Below are 23431 nucleotides of genomic sequence, written 5' to 3' on the forward strand. Positions count from 1 at the left end.
ATACTTAGGCTAAATAGGCCTAAGTATATCTTTTAGACTTTTTAAAGTTGTTATACATATTTCACCCAAGAAGAAAAGACTTCCTCTGTTTTTTCCCACATTAGGTCAACTCTTCTGTCAAAAGGCTAATCTTTCCATGACTTTGACTTTGCATAAAGAGGAATGCCGAATAAATTCTTGCGCTCGCTCAGGTATTTCTCTGCAGGCCTGCCATGTTTTGGGGACCTCTTCAAGGGCCTTAAGGCAAGGCGAATGTCAGTTTTCTCAGTTGAGATACGGAGTTTCTGCTTCTGTTCTAATTGCGGTAAGCCTTAAATGATGCGTCACCATCAGAACCAGCCCCCTTCGGTTCTGTAGCCACAATTCCTGACATCGGAACGATGGAGAGATGCTAAAGAGAAGTTTTACTTTCATTTAGAAAGTAGGGAGTTACGTGCTGGCCTGAGGGAGGTATATAAACCAATCGCTTGGGTGGAAAGCTTGTCAATGACTTATTTTCTACAGATCACAGGCCGTTCCCAGCTATATAATGTTGGCTCTTGTGGTCAAGGGAAGATACACGCAGGCCTCAGATATTTCGGGGAGACTCTAGATCAATTTTATGTTTGTGGGGAGCCGTGACATACGAGCTACCATGATCAGCACCAGGGCTGCTGTGAACTCACAGCCAGCTGGCTGCAAGGCGGCCAAGCCACCTCGTCTTCACAGCAGCCCGCGTGACGTCTGCACGCCAGGAAGGACAGTTCGTTAGCTCAGCGCAGCCAAGGGGGGGGGACTAGTGACCAAGCCGCTTCGTAGCATTAACTTCTTCTGTGACCTCTGCTTCACTCTCTTTCTAACTTTTCTAAAATTTGATCAAGCAAGTTTTGCTTTTTTTTATTATTGCAAACTCGGGTGCCGAGAGGTAGGCACCTACCGCCCTCCGCCCCCCGCAACGTTCTGCAAACTCCGTGGGCTGCTTCTCACAATATGGCTCTTCATTCCTGTGCATCGTTCTTCATCTCTGCAAAACAGGGTGATGACGTTTAAACATCACGTAGATGAGGATCTGGCAACCAAGCAGTTCACCTCGATGTACAAATCCGGAATCTCGCTGAGATTAAAACTACTGGAAACTTTTTGGTTCCCGGTGCTTTTGTTTGCGTGCTGACCAAACGTTTACCGTACGAGTTTCCCGAACGTTGGTAACCAGACAGAGATCCTGGCAGGGCAGGAAAAGCACACACGCAAACCTCTGCATTTTTCATACTTTAGTCTTACACCTCCTGGAGCAACGGCTGTTTCCACAGCTTCAGGAGAAAACACCAACATCTGACCATGTCTGAAGGAGTGCAAACATTAGTAGAAGTGTCATAGGCGAAAACAGCGTCCCGGCACTTCTGTTTTGTACTCTGTTACTGGAATATGTTAATGGTCAGAGAGCAAACCTTTGTCCAGAGAGGCGAAGATGACTGTGAAGGTGGACAGAGGTGACTGCGGCCGTAAGAGAGGCGGAGAGGAGAGCGAGCCGTTCACTGTCCCATTTCTATCCCCTGGGTTTCGTCTTTCGACCTTTCGACCTCCTCAGCAGCTCCTTTCTACTACTACCTCATCACCTTTTCCCTCGTTTATTGATGCTCTCTCCCCCTTGGCTTCCAACGCCTTCCAGGATCCCCGCAGAGCACCTAAAGGGGAGAGAGAGAACACGGCCATCAGCTTCCAGCTCTTCCAGCGCCACGCACGGCTGCGACTGCTGCGGCCGTGGCAGGGCAGCGCTCCCCGGGGTGGGACTTGACCGGGTCGAGTCGGCCACGCCGCACCCGCGTGGCGGGCTCGTTTCGGCGTCGGGGACGGCCCGGCCCGACGACGAAGCGGACGGCGCTTCGCCTCAGCCGGGGCCGAGACACGCGGGGTCGAAAGCCGGCCTTGGGTGGGTGGGGGGGGGGGGTGTGCCGCCTCTCAGGGCTCCCAGCGAGGTCTCCCTCTCGGGAGCAGCCGGCGCGGGCGGGTCCGGTCTGATCCGGTCGGGTCCGGCCCGCACGTGGCTACGTGACGGCGGGCGATCGGGGCCGGCGGGCTTTGGGCGGCTCCTCCTCTCCCCCCCCCCCCCCCCCCCCTCCCGCTCCTTCCCCATTCCGGCGCCTGGGCGCCGAGGCTGCGGAGCGGAGAGAGCGGGAAGCGGGAGCGCGGGAAGCGGGAGCGCGGGGGGGGGGGGGCGGGTGGGTTGCTGCTGCCGCCTCCCTGAGGCGAGCGGCCCGCGAGGGTGAGGGCGGGCGGCGGCGGCGGCGGCGGAGCGGGGGCTGCGGGCGGCGGCGGGTCCTCTGCGCCTCACGGCGGGCTTCGGCGGCGGGTTGGCTCGGTGGGTGGGTGCGCTCTCCCGCCGCGGGGCTGCACAATGGCAGTCGTTCAGTAGGATGGATCCTGCCGTGGCTTTTGTTCTGCGGATCCACCCATCCTCCTAGCAGTCAAGTGCCAGGCTATGGTTTTCTCTCTGGGGATCTGCCTGCCGCGTTTTGCCGGTGTCTCTGGTGAGGTTTTGGCCTCGGCTGGGATTTCGCTACCTTACTTTTCGTTTGGCTTCGGGCTGGAACAAAAAAAAAAACAAACAAAAAGGGATTTCTTTCGTTTTGCGCTCCACGCTTTTGGTTATAATCCGATGTTGATCTAGGGGGGAATAACCGTTCAGCCTGGCTGAAAAAAAAGCATCCGTTGAAAAGTCTCAGAGAAATACACCACGTGAGGAGAAAAAACTGGGAGAAGATCGGAATATAATCGGTTTTTCTATGATAAAACTGGTGCCCCTCTTCAGGAGAACTGGTCTCAATTTATTATTATGCAACCACAAGGATCTCTTCTTTCTCAGGGTGTATAAGCTGCTGGATTGCTTTTCGCCCAAATCAATGTGGTTTCTTTGGAACATTTTCAGCAAAGGATCGCATATGCTGCAGTGTCTTTGTGGCAAGAGTCTTAAGAAAAACAAGAACCAAACTGGTAAGCAATCCATTGCACCGCGTTGTTTTTCTTTTATGCTACCCTGTCTTGTTGCTCGCCGAGGTAGATCTGCAATCCTGCTGAGGGGAGAAGGGGGAAATAGAACGAGGCCGGCACGGACATGCATGTGCATACGTGTATGAATAAGCAAGGAGCGGTTCGGATTAGCTTCGGCCACTGTCACCACGGAAAAGATAAAAAAAAAATAATCAAAGGCGACCCCAGCCCAGCCTGCATTTCCTAGTTTCCATCCGCTGTTTCCAAGGAGGAAACTTTTATATCGCTACCCTTTTTGAGGGGATGCCGGTAGAGACCCCCCCGCCCCGCCTGCTCCTGTCCCCCATGCGAGCCCCCCCCCCCCCCCCGTGCACACCCCCAGCCAGTTTTGGGAAGAGGAGCCCGGATCTCCCGTGCTGGGTGCCTGCGGTGGGTGAGTGTGCCGGGGCTCAGGTCCTGCACAGCACTTTCTGATTAGCTTGCAATATGTCACCCACCCACCTGCCTCGCTCGGCTTTCTCAAGTCAAAAAGCCCGACACCCCCCGCCCCCCCCCGGCCTGGGGGCTCCCCCTTATCTCCCCCCCCCCCCCCCCAGCCCTCCTCCGGGACTCTAGGCCGGGAAGGCGGAGGGGATTGAGGAAAGGGGGTGGACACTTTTTTGGGGCTTCTGCCCCGACGGCAACTCGGCCGGCTGTGCCAAGCGGCCCCGCCGGGGGGGCTGCGGCTCTCCCCCGGCTCTCCGTGCCGGGCTGACCCCCTCTCCGCACAGGCCGGTGTCTCTGCCTGCCGCCTCCACGTCTGCCTGGCAGCCAGGATCATGCGCTTCGGTTCAGCCCGGCTCCGAGGGGGGAAACTTGCAGTACATTACATAAGGAATGCAAATGCAGGTGCTCGGGGCCGCCCGGTCCCGGGGGGGGGGGTGGGGGGGTGGAGGTTGGGGGTCACGCTGCTGCTGTTGCATCCCTTTTGCTCGGGGCGGCCGTGCGGGTCAAGCCGGCGGCTTGGCCAGCAAGGTGGGCGAGAAGGGATGCTCGGCAGCCGGGAGCTTTTCAGGGGAAAGACCGGCCCTCCCCGCCCCCTCACACCGGGCTCTGGTCCCCCTCCCGCCGCCGTTCTCGCTCCCCAACCCCCCCCCCCCCCCCCCCAACACACCCCGGTCGGCCGGTTGTCTGCAAGCACTTGCGTGCCTGGGGAGGCGAGAAGAGCCGCTGGAGCCCGGGCTACGAGGGGAGGAGGGATGATGCCGTGTGTGTGTGTGTGTGTGTGCGTGTGTCGGCCGGCTGCCCTGCAGTGGCAGCTCCCGAGCAGGAGGCTCCTGACGCTGGCACTGCAGTGTAGTAGATCATAGGCTCTCCTTCCCTCTCTGACACCCCAACATCAACAAGCAGCGGACCTGGCAGCCCGCACCCCTCTCCTCCGCCCCGGCAAGCCGGGCTGCCGGCTCCTGCTTTGCCCGGCTCTGAGTGTGGAGGTGGGCACCTCGGCGGATTTTTTTCTCTCCCCCCCCCCCCCCAGCTCCCGTTTGCCAGCTCGTCTCTCCCCTTTCCCCCCCGCCGCTGCCGCTGCAGCAGAGAGCAGCCGCTTCTCAGCATACCAAAGAGCCCGAAATGCCCCGCCGGAGGCTGCGCTCAGCCCCCCCCCCGCAAAGTGCCTTTTCCTTCCCTCGCCCATCGGCTCTGCAGCGAGCCGCCTCCCCCGGCCGGGGGCGGGGGGGGGGGGGGCAAACTTCCAAGCCGTGTGTCGTGTGTGTGTGTCCCCTTACCGCCCCGGGGCGGGCAAGGGGCGAGAGATGCTCCGGCTTGGGGGGGTGGTGGGGAGTGGTGGTTTCTAGACCTTTCAGTTTGCATACTTGGGGGGGGGGGGGGGAGCGGACTTGGGGAGGGCAGAAACCCGGCGGGGAGGGTGATCCCGGGCGGAGGAACCGGGACGCCGAGCCCCAGCCCGGCCGCATGCCCCTCTCCTGACATCCCGTTCCCGGGAGCGTTAAAACTGCGGGTGACTCTCTGGGGGAGGCTAATTATCCCCATTAACCGGTAGCTGGGTCGCAGGCGCTGTTGCTCCGGGGGCAGATCGTCTCCGTCGAGGCCGGGGTAGCCGGCGGGAGAGCGGGCTCCGCTACCCCCCCCCCCCCCGCCCCGGCCCCGGCCCCCCCTCTTTGCCCGCCAAACTTTTCAGGAGCGATTGGGCTTTTTGGTCTCCAAAGGCACCGCACGATCGAGCGGCTGCCGCCGAGCCACCCGTGCGGAAAATGGAGCAGGTTAGGCAGGTAACGCTGGCTGTAATGACAGTTTATTTAGCCGTTTTCGGCCTGCTGCCTTTTCTTTTTTTTTTTTTTTTTTTTTTTTGGCCCTTTCATCAGCTGGCCTTTTTCCAGACACGGGACCGGGTGGCTCGTTTCCAGATGTTCTCCGCTTTGCGTTTCGTCTCCACCGCTGGCTGCAGCCCTCCCTTCTGTCCGGTGACCTCCTCCTCCTCCTCCCGGGGCTCCCCTGCCATCGCCCGGGGACCCCAGCTGTCCCCCCCCGGGTTTACCGGCCCCAGGCAGAGCTCCAGAGTGAGGGGTGAGCGGGGCAAGGAGGGATGGGGGGGCCAGTGGGGTGTGTGCAGGTCTCTGGCAGGGTTGCTTTGTCCGGAGGCTTTGGTTTACCCGTCATAGAAAAGCAGCTGGCTGAACCCCCCTTTGTTTCAAATTTGATATCCCAGGAAGAGGAGCTGCCTTTGATGGCTACAATTATTTACCTCTTTACATTTCTTCAGGAAATAAGGAGAAGAACTTTGAGAATCGATAAGTGTGGCTTTCATTGCACCGATTCAATTTTATTTGGAGTTTTCCTGACTTGGATAGTACAAAAAGGAATGAAGCCCCACGTATCTGCAGCGTTCTGTCTGGCATGAAAATAATTGCAATGTGTCAGGTTCCCTGGCCCTCACTTGCCTTTGTAATTATTTCCATCTAACTCTGCCTTTCCAGCTTATCATACACACAGAGAGGACTTCACGAAGTGTGAGACGAAAGAGGCTTTTTCTCACAAAGAGTGAAAAGTTGCTCAAAACCATAAGGACTGAGCCAGGGATTGTAATGATAAGATGCCATCCCGGTGGCTTCCCCCCACCCCAGGCTCTAAACTGGGTACGTTCAGTCAGGGAATGGTTAAGTCATGGGGAGGATTTGGGGCTTGAGGGGAGACGGGGAAGGAGAATATCTCTGGGTGTTTTTTGAAGCAAATCCAGCAAGCAAGTAGAATTTTTTACCAAATGACAGCTGTCAGGGTGCCCATGGGAGAGGAGCTAGTCGGCTGGAGTACTAGATGCCCCCGTGGCAGAAATTGCTATCACATTTCAGTCCTGGTGGCAACCCAGCAGACAGAGGATGGATCAGGTTTCCTCTCCATTTACCTCCAAGGAGAGGCATCTCTCCAGCTCAGTCAGGGATGTTGACAGGAGAGTAGATGGAAATTGGCACTACTATAAATACGTTGCTGACAGAGGAATTTGGTTTCTGTTAGTATTAATCCCATATCCATCTCAAACACAAAGCCTAGTTAAAAAGAAGAGCATCTGAAATGCAGGTTGGGGCTGAACTGGGATCTCTGCACAGTCCCTTGTTAAACGCCTTCTCCGTAAAATAGTCAGACTGTTCTTTCATGGTCGCTTATCATTTTGAAAAAGTTTCTAAGCACAGCTGTGTGAGACTGGATCTGTTTGAAGCAGAAGCCTGGGTCCTGCCCATAAAATAGATAGATTGTGTGTGTGTGTGTGTCTTTATCTGAATTCTAAGTAAATTGCACCGCCCCCCCCCCCCCCACCGCTGCCTTCCTTACTCATAGAAAACAAACCTCCCACCAAAAGACGAAGGGTATTTTGCCTCAGGAAGAGCTGCAGGATCGAGTCCTTGAAGTTTCTTCCACGTAGCAGCTCTGACTGCCTCAATACCGTAATTCCTGTACTGTTAATCAAGCCGTGGTGTGTTTCTCTCCCTCAGATGTAAAAATGCCTATTTACATGTACCTCACCTACTGAAGTTTTATCCTCTGTGGAATATGTTTCCTGAATTTATACAAATTTAATTATTCTTGATCAAATTAAATTGCATACTCTACTTGTTAAGGGGTGAAATTTATGCCTGCTCATGCATCTCCCTACTGTGATAAAATGCTTGCACCTAATTCAATGTCTGCTGATGATAGGCCATTTATAAATGAATTCAAATACACAAAGGATGACTTAGGTGTAGGGAAAATATGAAAAATGTATTTACAGATATCATTGGTTTAAATATTTATGTGTATGCAGTTTTCATTTGAGTGCAAAGTTTATTCTACTTACCTGCTTCGATTATGTTAAGTATATCAATTTTGAGCTAAAACTCCTATTGACTTCGAATTTAGATAAGGAGTGATTTAGACATTCAGAATTTGTCCCTTTGCAAAGATTTTCTGTCCATGTAAAATGCCTGGAAAAATACAATCTGGAGAGGAGAGAGTTGTTTGAAACTGGAAACCAGTTTTTCGAGAGGACTTCATAAAACTGAAGCAATAGAAAGCGGGGCATTACACTGACTCTGGGGCGGTATTTTGTAGTTGGTGGGGTGACTACTGAAGTTTTTGGATAATCACTCAACACGTAGGAAGAAACGCTGCGAGGCTAGAACATGGTTGGATAAATGAAGTGGTGTGCAAATTAAGCTCTGCTGAGTGTTTACAGACGTTTGCTGATTGCGCCTGTGAGCACCGAGTCCTGCTGGAGCAGGCTGCATTCAGTCGAGGATGACCTTGTTGTTACTTGGGGAGCAGTGATTTGTTTCTATACCTAGTTCTGTTGCAGATGGCTTTTGTGCTTTTGGACGCGCTGTTACTTCCCTATGCCTTGCTTTCCTGCTTGTTGAAAATCACAGGCAATGTCTGAACATTGCCCAAGTGTGCTGTTGGTCCTTTTGTTTGCCTTTTGCATTTCAGTGAATGATAGTTTTTCAAAGACAAATTACTGATTTACTCAACAACTTACTGAGTAACAAAACACTGAATGATCTTAAAATTTTGCAGTCTCTGCTGGGAAAAAAAATTGCTGTGGTGTAGCACAAGGCTTGATGTACAATTAATGTACCTGAGAGCTACTTGCCCCTGTACAGAAAGACCGTATGCAGTAGAAAAACAGTGTACCTGGAAAGAAACTTTGCAGGACCAGGGCCATGTTTAGTTCAGAAAGAGACCGCTTCTTGCATAGAGTGTGTTTCTACTGTCAGAACAAACGAAGCTACTAGGAAGAAAATCTTTTTATTGGAGACCATGTGATAACGTGCTCAAAGGAGTATATTCATCTTCAGACTGGCTATTGAAAAGATTATTTATCGTGTTCTCGAAGTGGATCCTTAGAGGTTCTGAGCCACTCAGAAGTACTGAAAATTGTAACTGCAAAGGGAACTGATGGTCTTTGGCACCATGATGGACTGAACTCACAGCGAGGAAAATGTAAGTAAGTGACGTATTCTTTTTAATATACTCTTCAGCAAAGGTAAATAGCGTGTGAATAACTAACAAAGTTGTTATTCAAATCAGGAGCACGCTGACTTTGAAGAGGATCTTTTTGAGGGCAAAACCTCAAAAATCATTAAGTGAAAGGCTTTTAATGGATAAATGGAACGCTGGTCTTGTGTGCCTGTAGCATACTCTGTTAGAAGCACTCACATTAAGTAGTAGCAAGGAAAGTAAATAGTTGCTGATGAGACAGCATTGAGAAGGCAGAGTAATAGTATCAGTAGTAAAATTCAATGCACAAGTCAGAACAATAACACCTTCTGCAGTTAAATTCAATGCGCAATTCAGAACAATAACACCTTCTGCAGTTAAATTCAGTGCACTAGTTTAGGTAACATACTATGTTGAACATAAGCAGCATTTTAATAGTTTGAGAGTTAATATTGGACAGTTGTGTGGGTCAGATGACAATAAATGACACAGCTGCTGGCAGAAATTGATGGTGTAATTTCAATTTCTGGTTTTTGTGTTTTTACTCTGACACCTGCTTATTTTACTTTTAACTGGAAACAGCATGAGGAATTGCACTGAACAAGTTTAACATTTGCACGCTGAAGGTAGTATCTTGAAAATTACTTGGCTTAATCGTTTTGTGGCACTAAAATTAACCTTGTCCCATCAGGCAGTAGAATTGAACCAAGGTTAAACATTTTAATTCCATTGGAATTGTTTTGGCTTTTGCTCTCAGGCAGTGATACAAATAAGCTGTAATCCTCTATGAAAAATTTGTTTTAAGAGGTTCCAGAAAGGTTTGTGTTTCACTGAGCTGATAGGGGAACAGACTTCGCTGTTCTCTGAAAATTCATCGTGTCATCCGTGTTTTTTTCACACAGCTTTGTCATTTGGAAAGATAAGAACATAGTGAGGATACAGAATGTGCGGGACATGCGCCTTAGCTCTTGCACATGTTCTGTCTTCAGCTCTGGGCGTTAGGTGGTGTAAGAAGAATATAAGACACAGGGCAAATCTAGGTTTGATCCTTCCCCTAATCTATCCTCTCAGTTTTCATCTGTCACTAGACTGTCTGAAATCAGAGCTTTTATTCAGGCCAGTGCATGTAGTAGCTTCTGAAGGAGCGGTACACCTTAGCTCGTCCAGCAGCATTTCTATTTTGGGCATCAAAAACTTTGCATGGCAGCGAGCTCCACGTAACCGCGTGCTGTGCGGAAAGGGTGTGGAGGGGTTTGCGCTCTCAGTGGGAGCTCCTTGGTTCTTCTCCTGTTGAAAAACAGAGGCTAACGCTGCTACTCCGGCTCCGCGTTTGTGATTACCGATGACGGGAAGATTTTCAGGGGTGAGTACCTCATCTATGAGGTGAAGAGCACTTCCTTCATGGTGCCTTCTCCTTCCTTGGACTGTCAGAAAGTACTCGGCATTTCTGTTTTCTGAGTCCCTGCACAGTATAACTTGTCTTTGCTGAGGATGTAGGGTGGCTCCGGCTTTGGAGCACAAAGGAGAGGCAGCAGCCGACACATCCCTTTGCAGGCTCTGCTTTCGTCCAGCTAAAAGGAGTTCATTCCTATGGATTTTCTAGGCCTATGGGGTAAGGAAGTATCTCCTGCAAAGGGCATGTTTTCACAAAGTCCTTTCTCTTGAGGGAAGAAGTGGGATATTGCTCCCTTGAACAAGCTTTTAAAGAATTAAGCTCTAGCGTGACTGAAAACTAGAATTTTGTACCAGTGTTGAATGGTTTGAACAGGAGAGAGAGAGCTTGCATATAAAAGCAAAGACTTCTGTTTACATATAAATCTCTTGGTTCTCACCAATGCTGGCAAAGGAAATATACAGGAATTTCATTGCCCTTTAATGAGGTTTGAGCCGAAAATGTTAATTTAAAGAAGACAAGTTTGCCCGACTTGTTACTCTTTCAGTAAGTGTATTTCTAAGTATGTCCTGCTACATTTAAACAAAACGTCCAGATTAAACAGTTCCCAGTTCACGCTTCTCATTAGAGAAGTGCATTATGGAGCACTGCTATTGCCCAGTAGTTTCTACACATACCACTCATTGCTGGTATAGGTACATTTATTGACATTGAATGAGATGAACAGGAACTACCAGTGCAAAACATAGTGGAAAATATAGAAAAAGGTGTGTAAAAGTTATAGAGTAGGGAAATGCTTAAAAAAATCAGTTCAATCATTAGTATAGTAGTATCTTATAAAATAGAGTATCCTATCGGGAATATCAATAAGGATTAAATTAATAATAGTGCTTATTAATTCATAGTGCTTATGATATGAAAAAACACTTTATGGTTCTGATTTTCTTGCAACTAGAAATTGCAAGTCGAACCCAGACTGCTAATGGTCCCTGAGAAACCGAACCTAAATGTGATTTAGGCAGATTATCCCACCAGGAGATCAACCCAACATCTCAGATGTGAATTAACTTCAGGATGTCTAAAACCCAGGTGCAATTTTGTGGCTTGGACTCTTTCAGCTTTCACTAAAATCCATGTTTTAAAATAGCATTCACAGGTGGATTAAAATTGTAAAGCCTTGTGCCCCTGAGAGATTTCCTCCTAGCCCCTTGCCGGTATAAATCTTTTTTTTGTGTTTGTCCCCATGTGAAGGAGACTTTCTGCCTCAAAAAAAAAAAAAAAAGGGTTATACAGGCTTTCAGTACCCACATTTGCTAGTCTCCTGGCTTTACTCAGACCTGTTTTATCTCCGCGAATATGACCGTGACCCATCCCAAACACTGTCGCCTCCATTATAGCCTCTCACATCTCTTGCAGTTCTTCCATCTGCTGCTTGTGCAGGCATCTCACCTTTTTACTTTGGGTTAGGGTCTCTGAGGAAAATTAGCCCTTAATTATATTTCTTTCAGATATTTTTAAGTTCTCACCACCACTTTGAATAATTAGCTAGTGGCAGTGAGCAGAATGACTGTAGAGGTTATTACTGATGTAATAGGTATTTATGATGGATGAAGGGTAGGCTGAGGGACTCTCCTTTGTTTTATTTGGCATGAGCTGTATGAGTGATTGGTTTCCCTTTTTCTGCTAATTTACAGTAGCAGAACAGTAGCAGAAGTACATAAATGCAGAGGCAGTAAAGTAACTGTGATTGATTAGGAAAAGACAGTAAAATCAGCAAGAGGATTCAGAATGTTATCCCTTTCATTTGTTTTGAGGCTTGTTTGAGGAATATTACTTGCTTAGGATAAAATGTGGGATTCTGCTGTTAAAGCAGGACGACTCAGCTTCCAGGGAAGTTTTCTGGATGATATTGCTGAGCAATTCTTACTTGACCTGGTAGGGAATCGCTTCCAGGTCCTGGCTTTGCCTGCTCACATGGGTGCTACGTGTCTCCTTGAAGCTTGTGGCCGTGATACCCCGCTGCAGAGTTCCCAGAGAACTGCGAAACCCGTGCGGATGCAAGGCATGCCCCGTATGTCCATACCTTCAGCAGGGTACAGACAGAGCAAACTTGCAGTCTGGATCTTGCTCTCCTTTGACTCACCTTGTTCACCTTTCATTCACTTCACTTCTGATAGTCTAGTTTTGAGACATGACCATATGAAGGGATTATAACATGCCGCTTCAGTGCAAAATGCTCTAGGGTTCCTGCTGACCGGGGACATTTGTGGCAAAACCGGTGACTGTATGTGTTATTAAAACCTGTGTTGCGAAGTGTTGAGCTCTGCCTGCTTGCACAAAGTTTTGAAACATGTCAGAGATGAATTCTCTGACCTTTGAAACTTGTAGCATGGACTCTTCCATGGAACAGGGCACCTAAAGGCAGTATGGGATTGTTTTACAGCAAATACATCATTATGTAGCGTGTAATGAAGACCCACATGTTTTGAAGGAGCCTTTAGTTTGTTTTCGAACTGGACTTTAAGCCCTGATAATGTTTGTGAAGTTGTAAAAGTGTCAGAGAAAAAAAAAAAAAAGCTGTTGTAGTTTCCTAGGTAATACATAGCTGGTTAAAATCAGTGAGTTTACTCATGGTAGAAGGAATGTGCTCCAAGGTAGTGGGAATGGGGCCACTGTGACTTGGTGTTCTAGTGTCTTTCCTCATTTCAGTTCGTCTCTGCAGTTTATAAGAGATGATGTATCTGGGGTATTACTGACATGAAGTGGAGATGAGTCCTGTGATCTGTGGGCCACAGAAGATCTTCTCTCCTCATTGAAAGTTTTCAGTGAAAGTGTATCTTAGAAGACACTGGCTTTCTTAGCACTTCAACGTCACGCATGTTGATTTTGACCATTGCCATACACCATTGAGGAAAACACAATCTAAGGGGTTCGTCAAGATAACTAAATAAATATGGTGCTCTTAATTAAAAAAAAAAAGTCTTTAAACACAATGAGAAAAAACCAATTGAACCTAAGGATATGCAGGTAAATATCACAGCAGTTTAACTGTAGGGCTACTTAGTTTCATGGCCTCTTAGATGCTGGGTGAGAATGATTTAACTCTAGTTGTGCCAGCTGCCATCAGGATGAAAGCGGAGGCGGCAGCAGTTTAGGACCTTATAACCAAAGCAGAAGTAAGCTGTAAGTTGTGCAGGCTAAGTTAAAATCTTTCAATAAAATATCAGGAGAGACAGCAACATGAAGGTTCGTTGCGTTTGCTGAGGCCCATTTTCCTTGGCTTTCAGTGGCTAGCTGGAATGACTGCGGTCGAAGTTGGCTGTCAAAAAGAATACCTGCTAATAGATTTAAGATGGAAGATGAGGAAAGGAGAAGTACTAAGCCCTTGTAGTCATATATATAGGTTAAGAATTTGGGGGTGGAACTTGATGAAGTTCGAACAAAAGTAAGTCAGAATGCGGTGTTAGTACATTAGGTGAGATTTTTTTCGAGTGCTGTGTGGATGATACATGAATAGTGTGGGATGCTCTCTCTCCCACTTATTCTCAGAGGGAGATGAAAAACCAGAATGACAAAAGAAATTATAAAGTAAATAATAAAGGGATTAAAGGAATCTGTAGTCATTTAGACAGGTTAGTGATAGAGAGTCCTGCAGGCAAGCAGAATTTAGAAATTGTTTAAGCTACTTATCAATCGAAGAGCAAATAGATCTGAAATTTAAGGGCATTTTCATGGAAAACATCTATTTCTAGAAGTGTTTCTTTCCCAAGGACATCTAAGAGAGTTACATTTGAGAGTCTAGCTTCTCTCAATTTGTTCCATTTATAGCTATCTCACTAAAGGTGAGATATCCTTGTAAATGTTGCTTGGCTTTTATAAATGAAGGTGCTCCCACACGCTCATGAGTCTACCAGCTGTCACTGCACAGCTCCGAAGAAGTGGCCCCCAGGGTGACCTTAGCCTGAGTGTCCGGTGCCTCCTGCCTGCCCGCCTGCTGTCGCGCCGACGGTCTCAAGCCTGGCAGCCCTCCCCGGTTTGGACCTGTGTGGGCATGTGGAGTCCTACGTGGGCTCCAGCTGCCTGGGCTAACACCTGCAGGCTCGTCTGCAGGAGAGATGGCACGCGAGTCAACTCACGAGGGTGGCCCTCAAGCTAAGCTGAAACAGTCGGTGTAGTTGCCACAGTAACTGCTGGTGAGAGGAAATGTATTACTTCCCCTCTCCCCAAACCGATTTACGGCACAACTTTTAAAATGCAGTGAATGTGCTTCTATGGATCTTCAGCTTTGTATGTCTTTGTATCAGACACCGTGCACTGGGCGGTCTGAACTACAGAGGTATCCAACACTGGAAGCATTTAAATAGCTTTTGTCTCTGTCAGGAGGTTTCAAAGGCATTTCTGCACGCTTCCAAGCATTAGGCACTGTGAAGGAGGGCAGGATAGGTTCAATATTAATTTGCCTTTTTCTTCCAATAGCTTATTAAGTCCACAGTCAAATAAGCCAAGAATGTTAGGTGCCATTCAGACCCAGTAGATCACCATAAATCTACATCAAGAAGCTTCTACTGGAGATCTTAAAGTAACTTCAAAGGCAGAGCCAGTCTCTTCTTCTCATTAACAGATGGCAAGTAAGAATTGTGAGTAAGAACTGTCCACCTTCAGTTTGGCACTGATATCCTTCCCCCACCTTAAACTCCTCCTAGTTGTTCAGGAACCCAAGACTGAATTTATATTGCTTAATTAAAAAGGGCTGGGGATTGATCCAAGTCCAAGTGGCTCTGGCTGGCTCATGTCCACATTACTTGCAGTTACCACCCTCCCGAGCAGATTTGGCTCGGAGGGAGCTAGCTGAAGTGGTCCAAAACCGCCTGGGACTTAAGGAACAAGTGTGGGTGACCAGCGGTGCAGCACTTCTTTTATTTAGCAGTATGAGCACAGCCAAAGAGGATCAGAAAACCCCTTTCACCTCCACTAAGGAAAGTTAGGGCAAGCTCTGCTTGTCGGGTGATTTGCTTGTGCCCGCCGCCTCAGTGTGGGAACGCACGTGGACTAATAACAGCGTATGATCCCATCCCAGCCAGGCAAAGGGGATATTAGGGCTTCAGTAGAAGGGATGAATCCCAGCTTCATCCTCTTGAGGAAGGACCACCTAGAATGGGGCTTCCCATGGGCTCTTGGTTAACCCTGTGAAATGCAGGTGGAGGAAGGAGACCAGAGTATCCCACTTCGGGGTAAGTAAGTCTGGCAGCTGAGCAGCAGAGACCTGAGTCTGCAAGGAATGAATCAGAATGAATTTCTGAGGAGGGCGAACTGGACAGGAAGGGAGGCTCAGTCTTGCTGGGGAAAGTAACAGATTTCCCCTTTCTCCTCTCTCTGACAAGAAGAAGATGCAGCTCCAGGGTAAGGAAGAGCTGAAGGACAGGAGGTTTCCTCTGTAAATAAAACCTTTTTCTTCCACTTCACTGACTTGTACTTGCTTTCCTCCTCACTGACCTTACAAGGGATCGCCCCTTCACTTGTGCGAGCATGTGCAACGAAACTGGTCAACACTGTTGGTCATCTGGGTAACCCGTTGTTTTATTGCATGCCCATCTTCTATTTGCCGAGCTATATGGACGCAGACCTGAGCTGCTGCTGCATGTGCTTCTTGACCTTCCTTTAATTAAAGGGTACATATTTCTCCCCACATGACCACCAGTCCCTCTCTTCCCTTATGTAGTTGTGAGGAGCACAAGTAAAGAAACACTTTCACTGATTATCGATGCTTTCAGTATTTTGGCAGGCTAAATCTGGTCATGGTCTGTGAATTAAAAGGGTCTGGCTTATAGTGTGGCAGTATGCTCCAGTATATTGGTGTGTATTTTGCCTATATTAATGAAAATCAGAAATCACAAAGCAGTTTGGGGTTTTGTTTTATTTTTTGTTTTGGTTTGGTTTTTGTTTATTGTTTTTTTTTAAAAATAGTTTTAGAGAAAATCAGTTTATAGCACTTGGAATCTCTTGATTCTTTTCTCTGAGGATGCAAAGGGTATGTTTACTCTTGCATTTAATGATAAATATGAAAAGGTTGAATTTAAGCAGTGGATTCTCCTCTTTTCATTAATCCCCCCAAAACCCCTTAAGGTAACTGTTCCTTTACAAATTAAAAATCTTAGGAAACCCAAGTATCATTACTTAATCTGGACTAAGAATGGTGTTGCATTTAACACAAAGATTTTTATTTTTTCATTGCCTACGATAAAGCCAGTTGTGAAAAGCTCTGATGATGGGACATAGTTTCGTGTTGCCTTAAAACAAAGCACAGTGGGGAGCTGTGTTCAGCATGTGGGCTTGTTACGAAGGGCTTGTTACAAAGAGCTGGGATTTCTGAAACCACTCTAACAACTGCTCTGTAAATTTGGAAGCTGAGTCAAATCTTCTAAGCCAGTAAAGTCTTTTTAGCAACAGAGGAGTAAAAGACTTTAGTATAAATACTTCTCAATTTATTAGGTACCTTGGAAACTGTTTCTTCAGTTAGTAGCACATTAATGTAACCTGTCTAGGACCTTTCACATGGCATGGCGATGAAGCCAGTTTGGGCCAGATGAACTGCATTGAGGTTCTTTCCAAGAGTGAAAATATCTTTTCTTCATTTCCCCTTCCAGGCTGGGGAAATGAAGTTTTTTGGTGTCTCCTCATTTACAGTGTCTTTCTTTTTGGCATGCTACCTGAAAGCACCAGTTTTAATACTTCTTCTGAAAGTTCCTTGCTCTTGGCTTTACGCTGCGGTGCTCCATTGTCAGATTAGGTCATCAAAGACCTCCAAAGAAGGGTTTTACAGGAGGATAAAGGGAGCATGCTCTCCATGGCCAGAGCGTGGGACCATTCTTGTGATGGAAGGGATCTTTGCCCTCAGAGGAAAAGGGAGAGGTTGTTTTGGCCTTGCACACTGCTTTGGGTTTTTAAAATCTAGCTAAATTTAAATCCTTTCTTGCTAATCCACCACTCCTTGGTCTCTGTAAGGAGAGGCCCCTGTTTCTGTGGAAGACAATAATTTTCTTGTACAGATTAAATGGTTCTGTGCTTAATCTACTGTTACTTGAATAACTCTTACAGCATCAGCCTCAGTCTGCTTCTTGTCTGTTTTAACTTACAGTGACTAATTTGCAGAACAAGCATGTCTTCCCCAGTTTGCATTCAAGGGCATTAACGTATAATGAAACTAATCTAGGTCTACAGAAACCAAATAGAACAAGCAGCAAATGAATGGTTGAGACAGAACAACAATTTCTCCCCGTGTGGACACAGTCCTCTCAGGTTTTCCCTCTAAAGAAATTTGAGCTTTTTCTCAGAATCTCAAAGTTCTTGGTTTTGTTCATTGCTCTATTAGGTACAGGCAACAGCGGAAACCAGAACAAACTGGAGGTTACACAAATAGATTTCCGAAGTCTCGATGTGTCTTCAATGAAGTACCTCGAAGCAAATTTGTAAAATGAAAGGCTGAGTTGGCAGGAATTTCTAATCCTTTTGAAAAATACTTTTAAAAAAAGGAGTATTAGAGAATGAAAGTTCAAACTGCAAACATTGCAGTATACAAATTAGTAAGCGGGTCAGCTGGTAGTCTCCTTGCCCCTGATACATGGCACTCATCTTTTCTCCCTGAGGGGGATGTACAACAACAGTATCCTAAGTCCCTGACAGAATACTATCTTTTTTTTTTGATTTTTTTTTTTTTTAAATCCAGTATAGAAAGATCTGGCTAGTGTAGAAATATGTGGCATCGGTAGATATTAGCAGTACTTTTCAAAAATAGTGCTAAAAATATGAATTCTTTTACAGTTAGATGTAATGGTGAGTTTATAAAGCTTCCGAAAGAGCACTGGCGGGATGGCCAGTATGTAACATGCTGCCCAGTGGACCACAGTACACTCAACTAATTATGAAGTAAAGGTCCATCACCAAAACAAAATGTAAAAATTCTTGCTTTAAGTTCAGTGCTGTTTGACTTAGGAGGGCAGTTAAGCCAAGAAGCTCTGTGATACTAAACCCGGTGTTCATGGTACCCTCTGTGAGTGCCTAAGCCTTTTGAACTGAGAATACACAGAGGCAGTCAGGCGGCCGAGGTAGTGAAGCAGTGTTTTCTGGAGGGTTTATAGGAACCAATTATATGCAATTTGTTTAAATTAGTGGTGAGCAGTTCTACATTAACAATTGTCTTAGTGCTAATAAGTAGGTGTGTCTGGAGTCATGCTCAAGTCATACCTGCGCTTCAATAGGAGCCAGATCTTTCATCACACCCAATGCTTTCATACCGAAAGGATGGAGCTGAAGCTTTTTTGCTCAGATATTTTTGCAAGCTCATTTTACATCAGTGTGCATTGGCATTCCCTTCTGTCCTGGTTTCAGCTGGGATAGAGTTAACTGTCTTCCTAGTAGCTGGTACGGTGCTATGTTTTGAGTTCAGTATGTGAAGAATGTTGATAACACTGATGTTTTCAGTTGTTGCTCAGTAGTGTTTAGACTAATGTCAAGGATTTTTCAGCTTCTCATGCCCAGCCAGCGAGAAAGCTGGAGGGGCACAAGAAGTTGGCACAGGACACAGCCAGGGCACCTGACCCAAACTGGCCAACGGTGTATTCCATACCATGTGACGTCCCATCCAGTATAGGAACGGGGAAGTGGGGGCGGGGAATCGCCACTCGGGGACTGGCTGGGTGTCGATCGGCGGGTGGTGAGCAATTGCACTGCGCATCATTTGTACATTCCAATCCTTTCATTATTGCTGTTGTCATTTTATTAGTGTTATCATTATCATAATTAGTTTCTTCTTTTCTGTTCTATTAAACCGTTCTTATCTCAACCCACGGGTTTTGCTTCTCTTCCCGATTTTCTCCCCCATCCCACTGGGTGGGGGGGGAGTGAGTGAGCAGCTGCATGGTGTTTAGTTGCTGGCTGGGGTTAAACCACAACACCTTCTTCTTTTTTCTGTTTTATTCATAACTGGGCAACTGTTACGACACTATTTTCAAGGTCATAAATTAGCTGTTGCTCCTACATTTCCTGTAATAGCCTTGTTAAAAGACACCATTTCTGTTATAATATTCCATGGCTGATGACTGGGTGGACAGCTCTTGCCCCTAGATGCATAGTTACCTAATTAGAGATTATCCTGTTACAGAGCTTTTTAACCTGTATTTCCTCTTAGCCCACAGAGGACACGGGCATGGGACAATTACTTTTGCCAGTGCCATGGCTTCCACTACAGTCCATCTGCTTATTCCCCTCCTTCCTCCTTCAGCTCTCTCTCCCCATCTTCCTTTCAGATAAATTTGTTCGAGTGAAAATCCTGCTTTGCAGCACCCCGCGGGGAAATTTTTCTACCTGGGGATGGGATTTGGAGCGAGGCTTTCTCACCACTCTCCCCACTTCTGTGGGTCCAATACAAAGCTCCTCTCAGTTCACATCCTTCGCTGCGGTGCGGGGCCTCGGCAGCACTGTATGGTTCCATGCATTTTAAATCCTGACGGATTTTTTAAAAGCCTGAGAGCTAGGACACCTTTGCTGTGCTCTGTAAAAGATCTCATGGTCTTTCTCCTACAGTTCCCTTCAGGGATGAGGGGAAGTGTCCGGTGCCTGCTTTTAATGCCATAGTGACAATGGCCATCACCCTTGGAGCGCAGCGCGTGACCCTGCCACCTGATGATGAGGTTCAGCACGGCAAAGCTGTTCCATAACAGAAGAAACTTCTGCTTTAGGAATGAAGAGATTCTGAATTTTGAGTTTATGGTGCTGTGGGGCAAATACTGCCCTTCGGAGAACAAGCTCTGCTCGGAACAAATTAGGGTGGATTTGAATAACAGATGGGAAGGGAAAAGGCTTCTGAAATTTCTCTAGAGAAAGCACAAGCTCTGCTCACTGTGGCATCCAGCCTGTGTGCAGAGGGATTTGCCTGAGTGGAGTAGAGGAGGAATGAACAAAGCCAGTAAATCCACTGGTACCCAGATGTCCTGCAAATGAGCTTCGGGTTTTGTGGCTGAGATATCAAAATTTGGGGGTCTTATTGCTAAAAGTTCTTCTCTTCTACAGAAGGTGAAAAAGAAAAGGTAGTTTTAATTTTATTATAGAGAGCCTTCCTGCACTTCCATGTACTATACAGATAGTATTCACTGTGTACTCCTCTCCCTTCCTGCTCTTCCAGGCTCATGAGTCTGTTAATACTTACAAAATGACCTTTATTTTGATTCTTCTTCATCATGCAGCAGACATTTCAGCTGTGTCCACTTGACTTTGCTCCATTTTTGGCAATACTGTAATGAGGATTTAAGAAGATAATGTCTAAACAGGAGACAAATAGTCATATTTATGATGGATGTACAAGGACCTGAAAGAACACTTACAGGTCAATTTTGGTATTACTGCCCTGCTATCTCATAGTTTGGCATGTACAAAGAAGCATGAAGGATTTTTCAGTGGATGCTAGTTCTATTAGATTTTGGTTCTTTGCAGGCAGTTTTTAGTTTAAAAGGTCTACTGATAATCTGGGAGATAAATGGGTTAATACACTTTATACAAATTCCCAGTCTGCTGTTAACAGATCACAAAATGTTCTTAGAAGTAGAGTGTAATGTTAATGATGGGATCGGGCTCATGGTTTGGTTGTCATGTCTTGGAATATCAGTTGTGTTACAAAAAACCCCCTTTTTGTTTGGAGCACTCAACTCCAGCCCAAAGGTCTCCCCAGTAAGGGGGAGCACTGCCCTTGGCTTGGATGAGTGTTGGAGAGAAAATTTCCCTATGCTTATTTAATAAATGGGATCTATCTGGTTAGCAACAATGTAAAATGGAAGGTGCAACTGGCCTGTTTGGTTTTTAGGGGTAATATGAACATTCAGTTTCTTAACCAGCCTTTCCCAACTATATAGTTTTACCAACGCCTTCCAGCATTTTGATAGGTTTAGTGAAGAACTCAATCATTGTATATGCAAAGATGACAATTCCTACAATTCACAAATTCATGTCTGGACTGACATTTTTCATTCACATACTGTGTAATAAATACAACAGGTAAATACTGCCTACATGCAAGTCTGAGAAGATACAAGAATCACTGAGATTGCTGGGCCAAAGCTGTCACTTGTGTAAATAAATGAAACTGTACTGACTTGTTAGGGATTATCTCTTCATAAACTGGCACTAAATGCTGTATAGTTTTTTCTAACAGACCCAGTTAGGGAGTGGTCCAGTGGCCTAATGCAAGAAATAATTAAATAATAAAATACAGCCATATACAGGACCTTGTTAGTGGAGGCAGCAAACATATGCATGTCAAATAGAGAGCAAACGAGTTAAGAAATAAAATTAAAGATTTTAGGGTGTTTATTGCCCAAACTAAGAAAAGTGTTCACATTTAATAAGCAGCATGAAAATAGATGAAAAGTGAATTCTATTTAATTTGTTTTATTTATTACTATTTTAGCCTAAGATGATTTTACATATATAAATATGAAAATTCTTAAGTAGGAAATAAGGAACATATTTGTATCTTAACAATGTCTTTTAAAAGGCAGTAATTACTCACTGTTTACTCTAGCTAACCTTGATCCTAAGTAAATTTGTTAGTCTTCATCAGTCTTCGAAAATGTTCCAGAGGCAAAAGGAAGGTAATGCTTCATTTGTCTTATCAGTGGCTTGTTCTCTCTTATTAACTAAATAGGTCATGGTAGCTACAGGAGTGGAGGCACTGAAGTCGTGGTCATATACATCTTCGCTTTTAGAACCAAGGCTGGAAACCTGTCTTGCTTGAAATACCTTTTCAGGGACAAAAAAATGATTAAGAATAATGTCATCATACAGTTCAAATAATAGAATTTTGGATGGTCGCTGTTCTTCATCCCAAAACCCCACAGTACTTACTGCTTCTTGTCCAAATTCAACATCTCACTGGACAGTGGCAAAGGGTAGGATTTTAGTATAGAGTACCTCTGCTTTATCTGCATGGTATTGCCATGGTCATGAAAAAAAGCACTGAAAATATGTGCTGACCGTGCCAGATATCCCATACAACAATGTGCAGTCATTTAAGTGGTTTTATTCATATGGTAAGGGCGAGATCATACTTGGTTCTGCACTTGGCATACCAAGGACAAGGCAGTACTTCACTCTTTCTCTCCCTTGTTTCCCTGCAGAGTGGCTGGCACAAACTTATTTCTTCTATTCTGTGCCTAGAGGCAGTTGATTCTTGACAAGGTGGGAAGAGCCATGTCTCTGCTCTTTCTGCAGTAGCCAGAAGGCTAGAGGCAGACCCGTGGGCTGCAGGATGTACAGTAATATCCCATTTCTTCCAGTTACAACAAATCCGTCTCTGATGGCACATGGAGCAGTGCGATTCTGCTGGTTAAAAAGGCACCTCATTCCTGGATTCCCAATGACGTGTAAGACACAACCGCAAAGGCAGTACTCTGCTTTAATGTAGATAGCAATTAAAATTGACAACTCTGCCTCAGTTGTTTGTAATATTTTTTCAAAGTGGTGTTAGGTGCTTCCTGCTCCTTGCTCATTTGTCCCTATGCTGTAACGGGTAGTTTTACTTAAACTGCAATTAAAGTCTCCTGTTTTCCTCATTTCCTGTGATCAGTTGAGAGGGTATGCTACTGTCATATGTTGCAGAAATTAAAATAACAAGTTACAGGGTCTTATTTCAAATCTTTGACAAATAGTGACTTCTAATGGCTACTACTTGTAGGTATAAGCAGGCAGATGAACGGCGAGGGCTTTTAGCATCTTTCATCTCAGAATTTGAGCTGTGACTCACAGAGTTGCTAACATACAATATTTACACAAGTGGAAGCAGTATTACCTGTTCTACTGCACTTTGAGCGTCTGTTCAGAGCTGGATGTGGTTGATATCCGGATGACTTGAACACAGCACATGCAATGCAGGCAGAAAGACCGGGATGTATTTTCGGCTGTTTATGCTTGAGTGAGGGCGACTTCAGCAATCGACATGGTGGGGGAACAAAGAACCACCCCCTGCTTGTTGCAGTATTGAGATCACTCCTTTTTCTAGTATTTCTAGACCAGTTCCTTGACTATGGCTATGGCGTGAAGCTAATGCATGGGCGTATGATGTAAATAAACATCTTCACTGCAGACATGCATGCCTTGACCAGCTTTCTAGTCTCCTGGTTCAGGTTAGAAACGCTGCTCAGCATTGACCCCAGGGGGCTGAGATGGTAGAGGGAGAACAAAGAAAAGAAGTCATGCCCCAGTTCCTCTGACCGCAACCTTCCCTCTATGAACACGTGAAAGAAAATTGCCCAGGAGCCGTAAGCATTTCTCTATCTGATGTGGGGACAATGTAGACATTTCTCCTATGTTAAAGCTACTGTATCTACAGCAAGATACCAACAGCCTCAGGAGAAAAATTAGCCAAGCCTCTCACCATAGAACAGTGTCTCAGCTGATGAAAACTGAAAGGGTTTCTTTCACATCAGTGATGCTGTGGAGATTTGCTTCTGTCACAACAGCACTTTCTTCCTGGAAGGACTAGCCACATAGTAACTGAAACAAGTGCATTACCTTTTTTTCTGTATGAATAGAAGTAACGAAAAGTGCTCCAGAATATTT

The 23431-nt window shown here is 46.1% G+C and overlaps 1 protein-coding gene across 3 annotated transcripts in view; it reads left to right on the forward strand.

Moving 5' to 3' along the window:
• Nucleotides 1-2287: 2287 nt before the first annotated feature.
• Nucleotides 2288-23431, forward strand: part of FGF14 (fibroblast growth factor 14) — a 416306-nt gene continuing 395162 nt past the window's right edge. For 2 of the 3 annotated variants that reach the window (XM_052785894.1, XM_052785897.1), the window contains exon 1: nt 2288-2970. In XM_052785894.1, coding sequence (XP_052641854.1) covers nt 2763-2970 — 208 coding nt within the window. In that variant the 5' untranslated portion in view covers nt 2288-2762. The remainder of the gene's footprint in view (nt 2971-23431) is intronic. The other variant, XM_052785899.1, reaches the window with a different exon arrangement.

This window comes from Harpia harpyja, chromosome 4, assembly GCF_026419915.1.
Source record: "Harpia harpyja isolate bHarHar1 chromosome 4, bHarHar1 primary haplotype, whole genome shotgun sequence".
In the NCBI taxonomy this organism is placed as follows: domain Eukaryota; kingdom Metazoa; phylum Chordata; class Aves; order Accipitriformes; family Accipitridae; genus Harpia; species Harpia harpyja.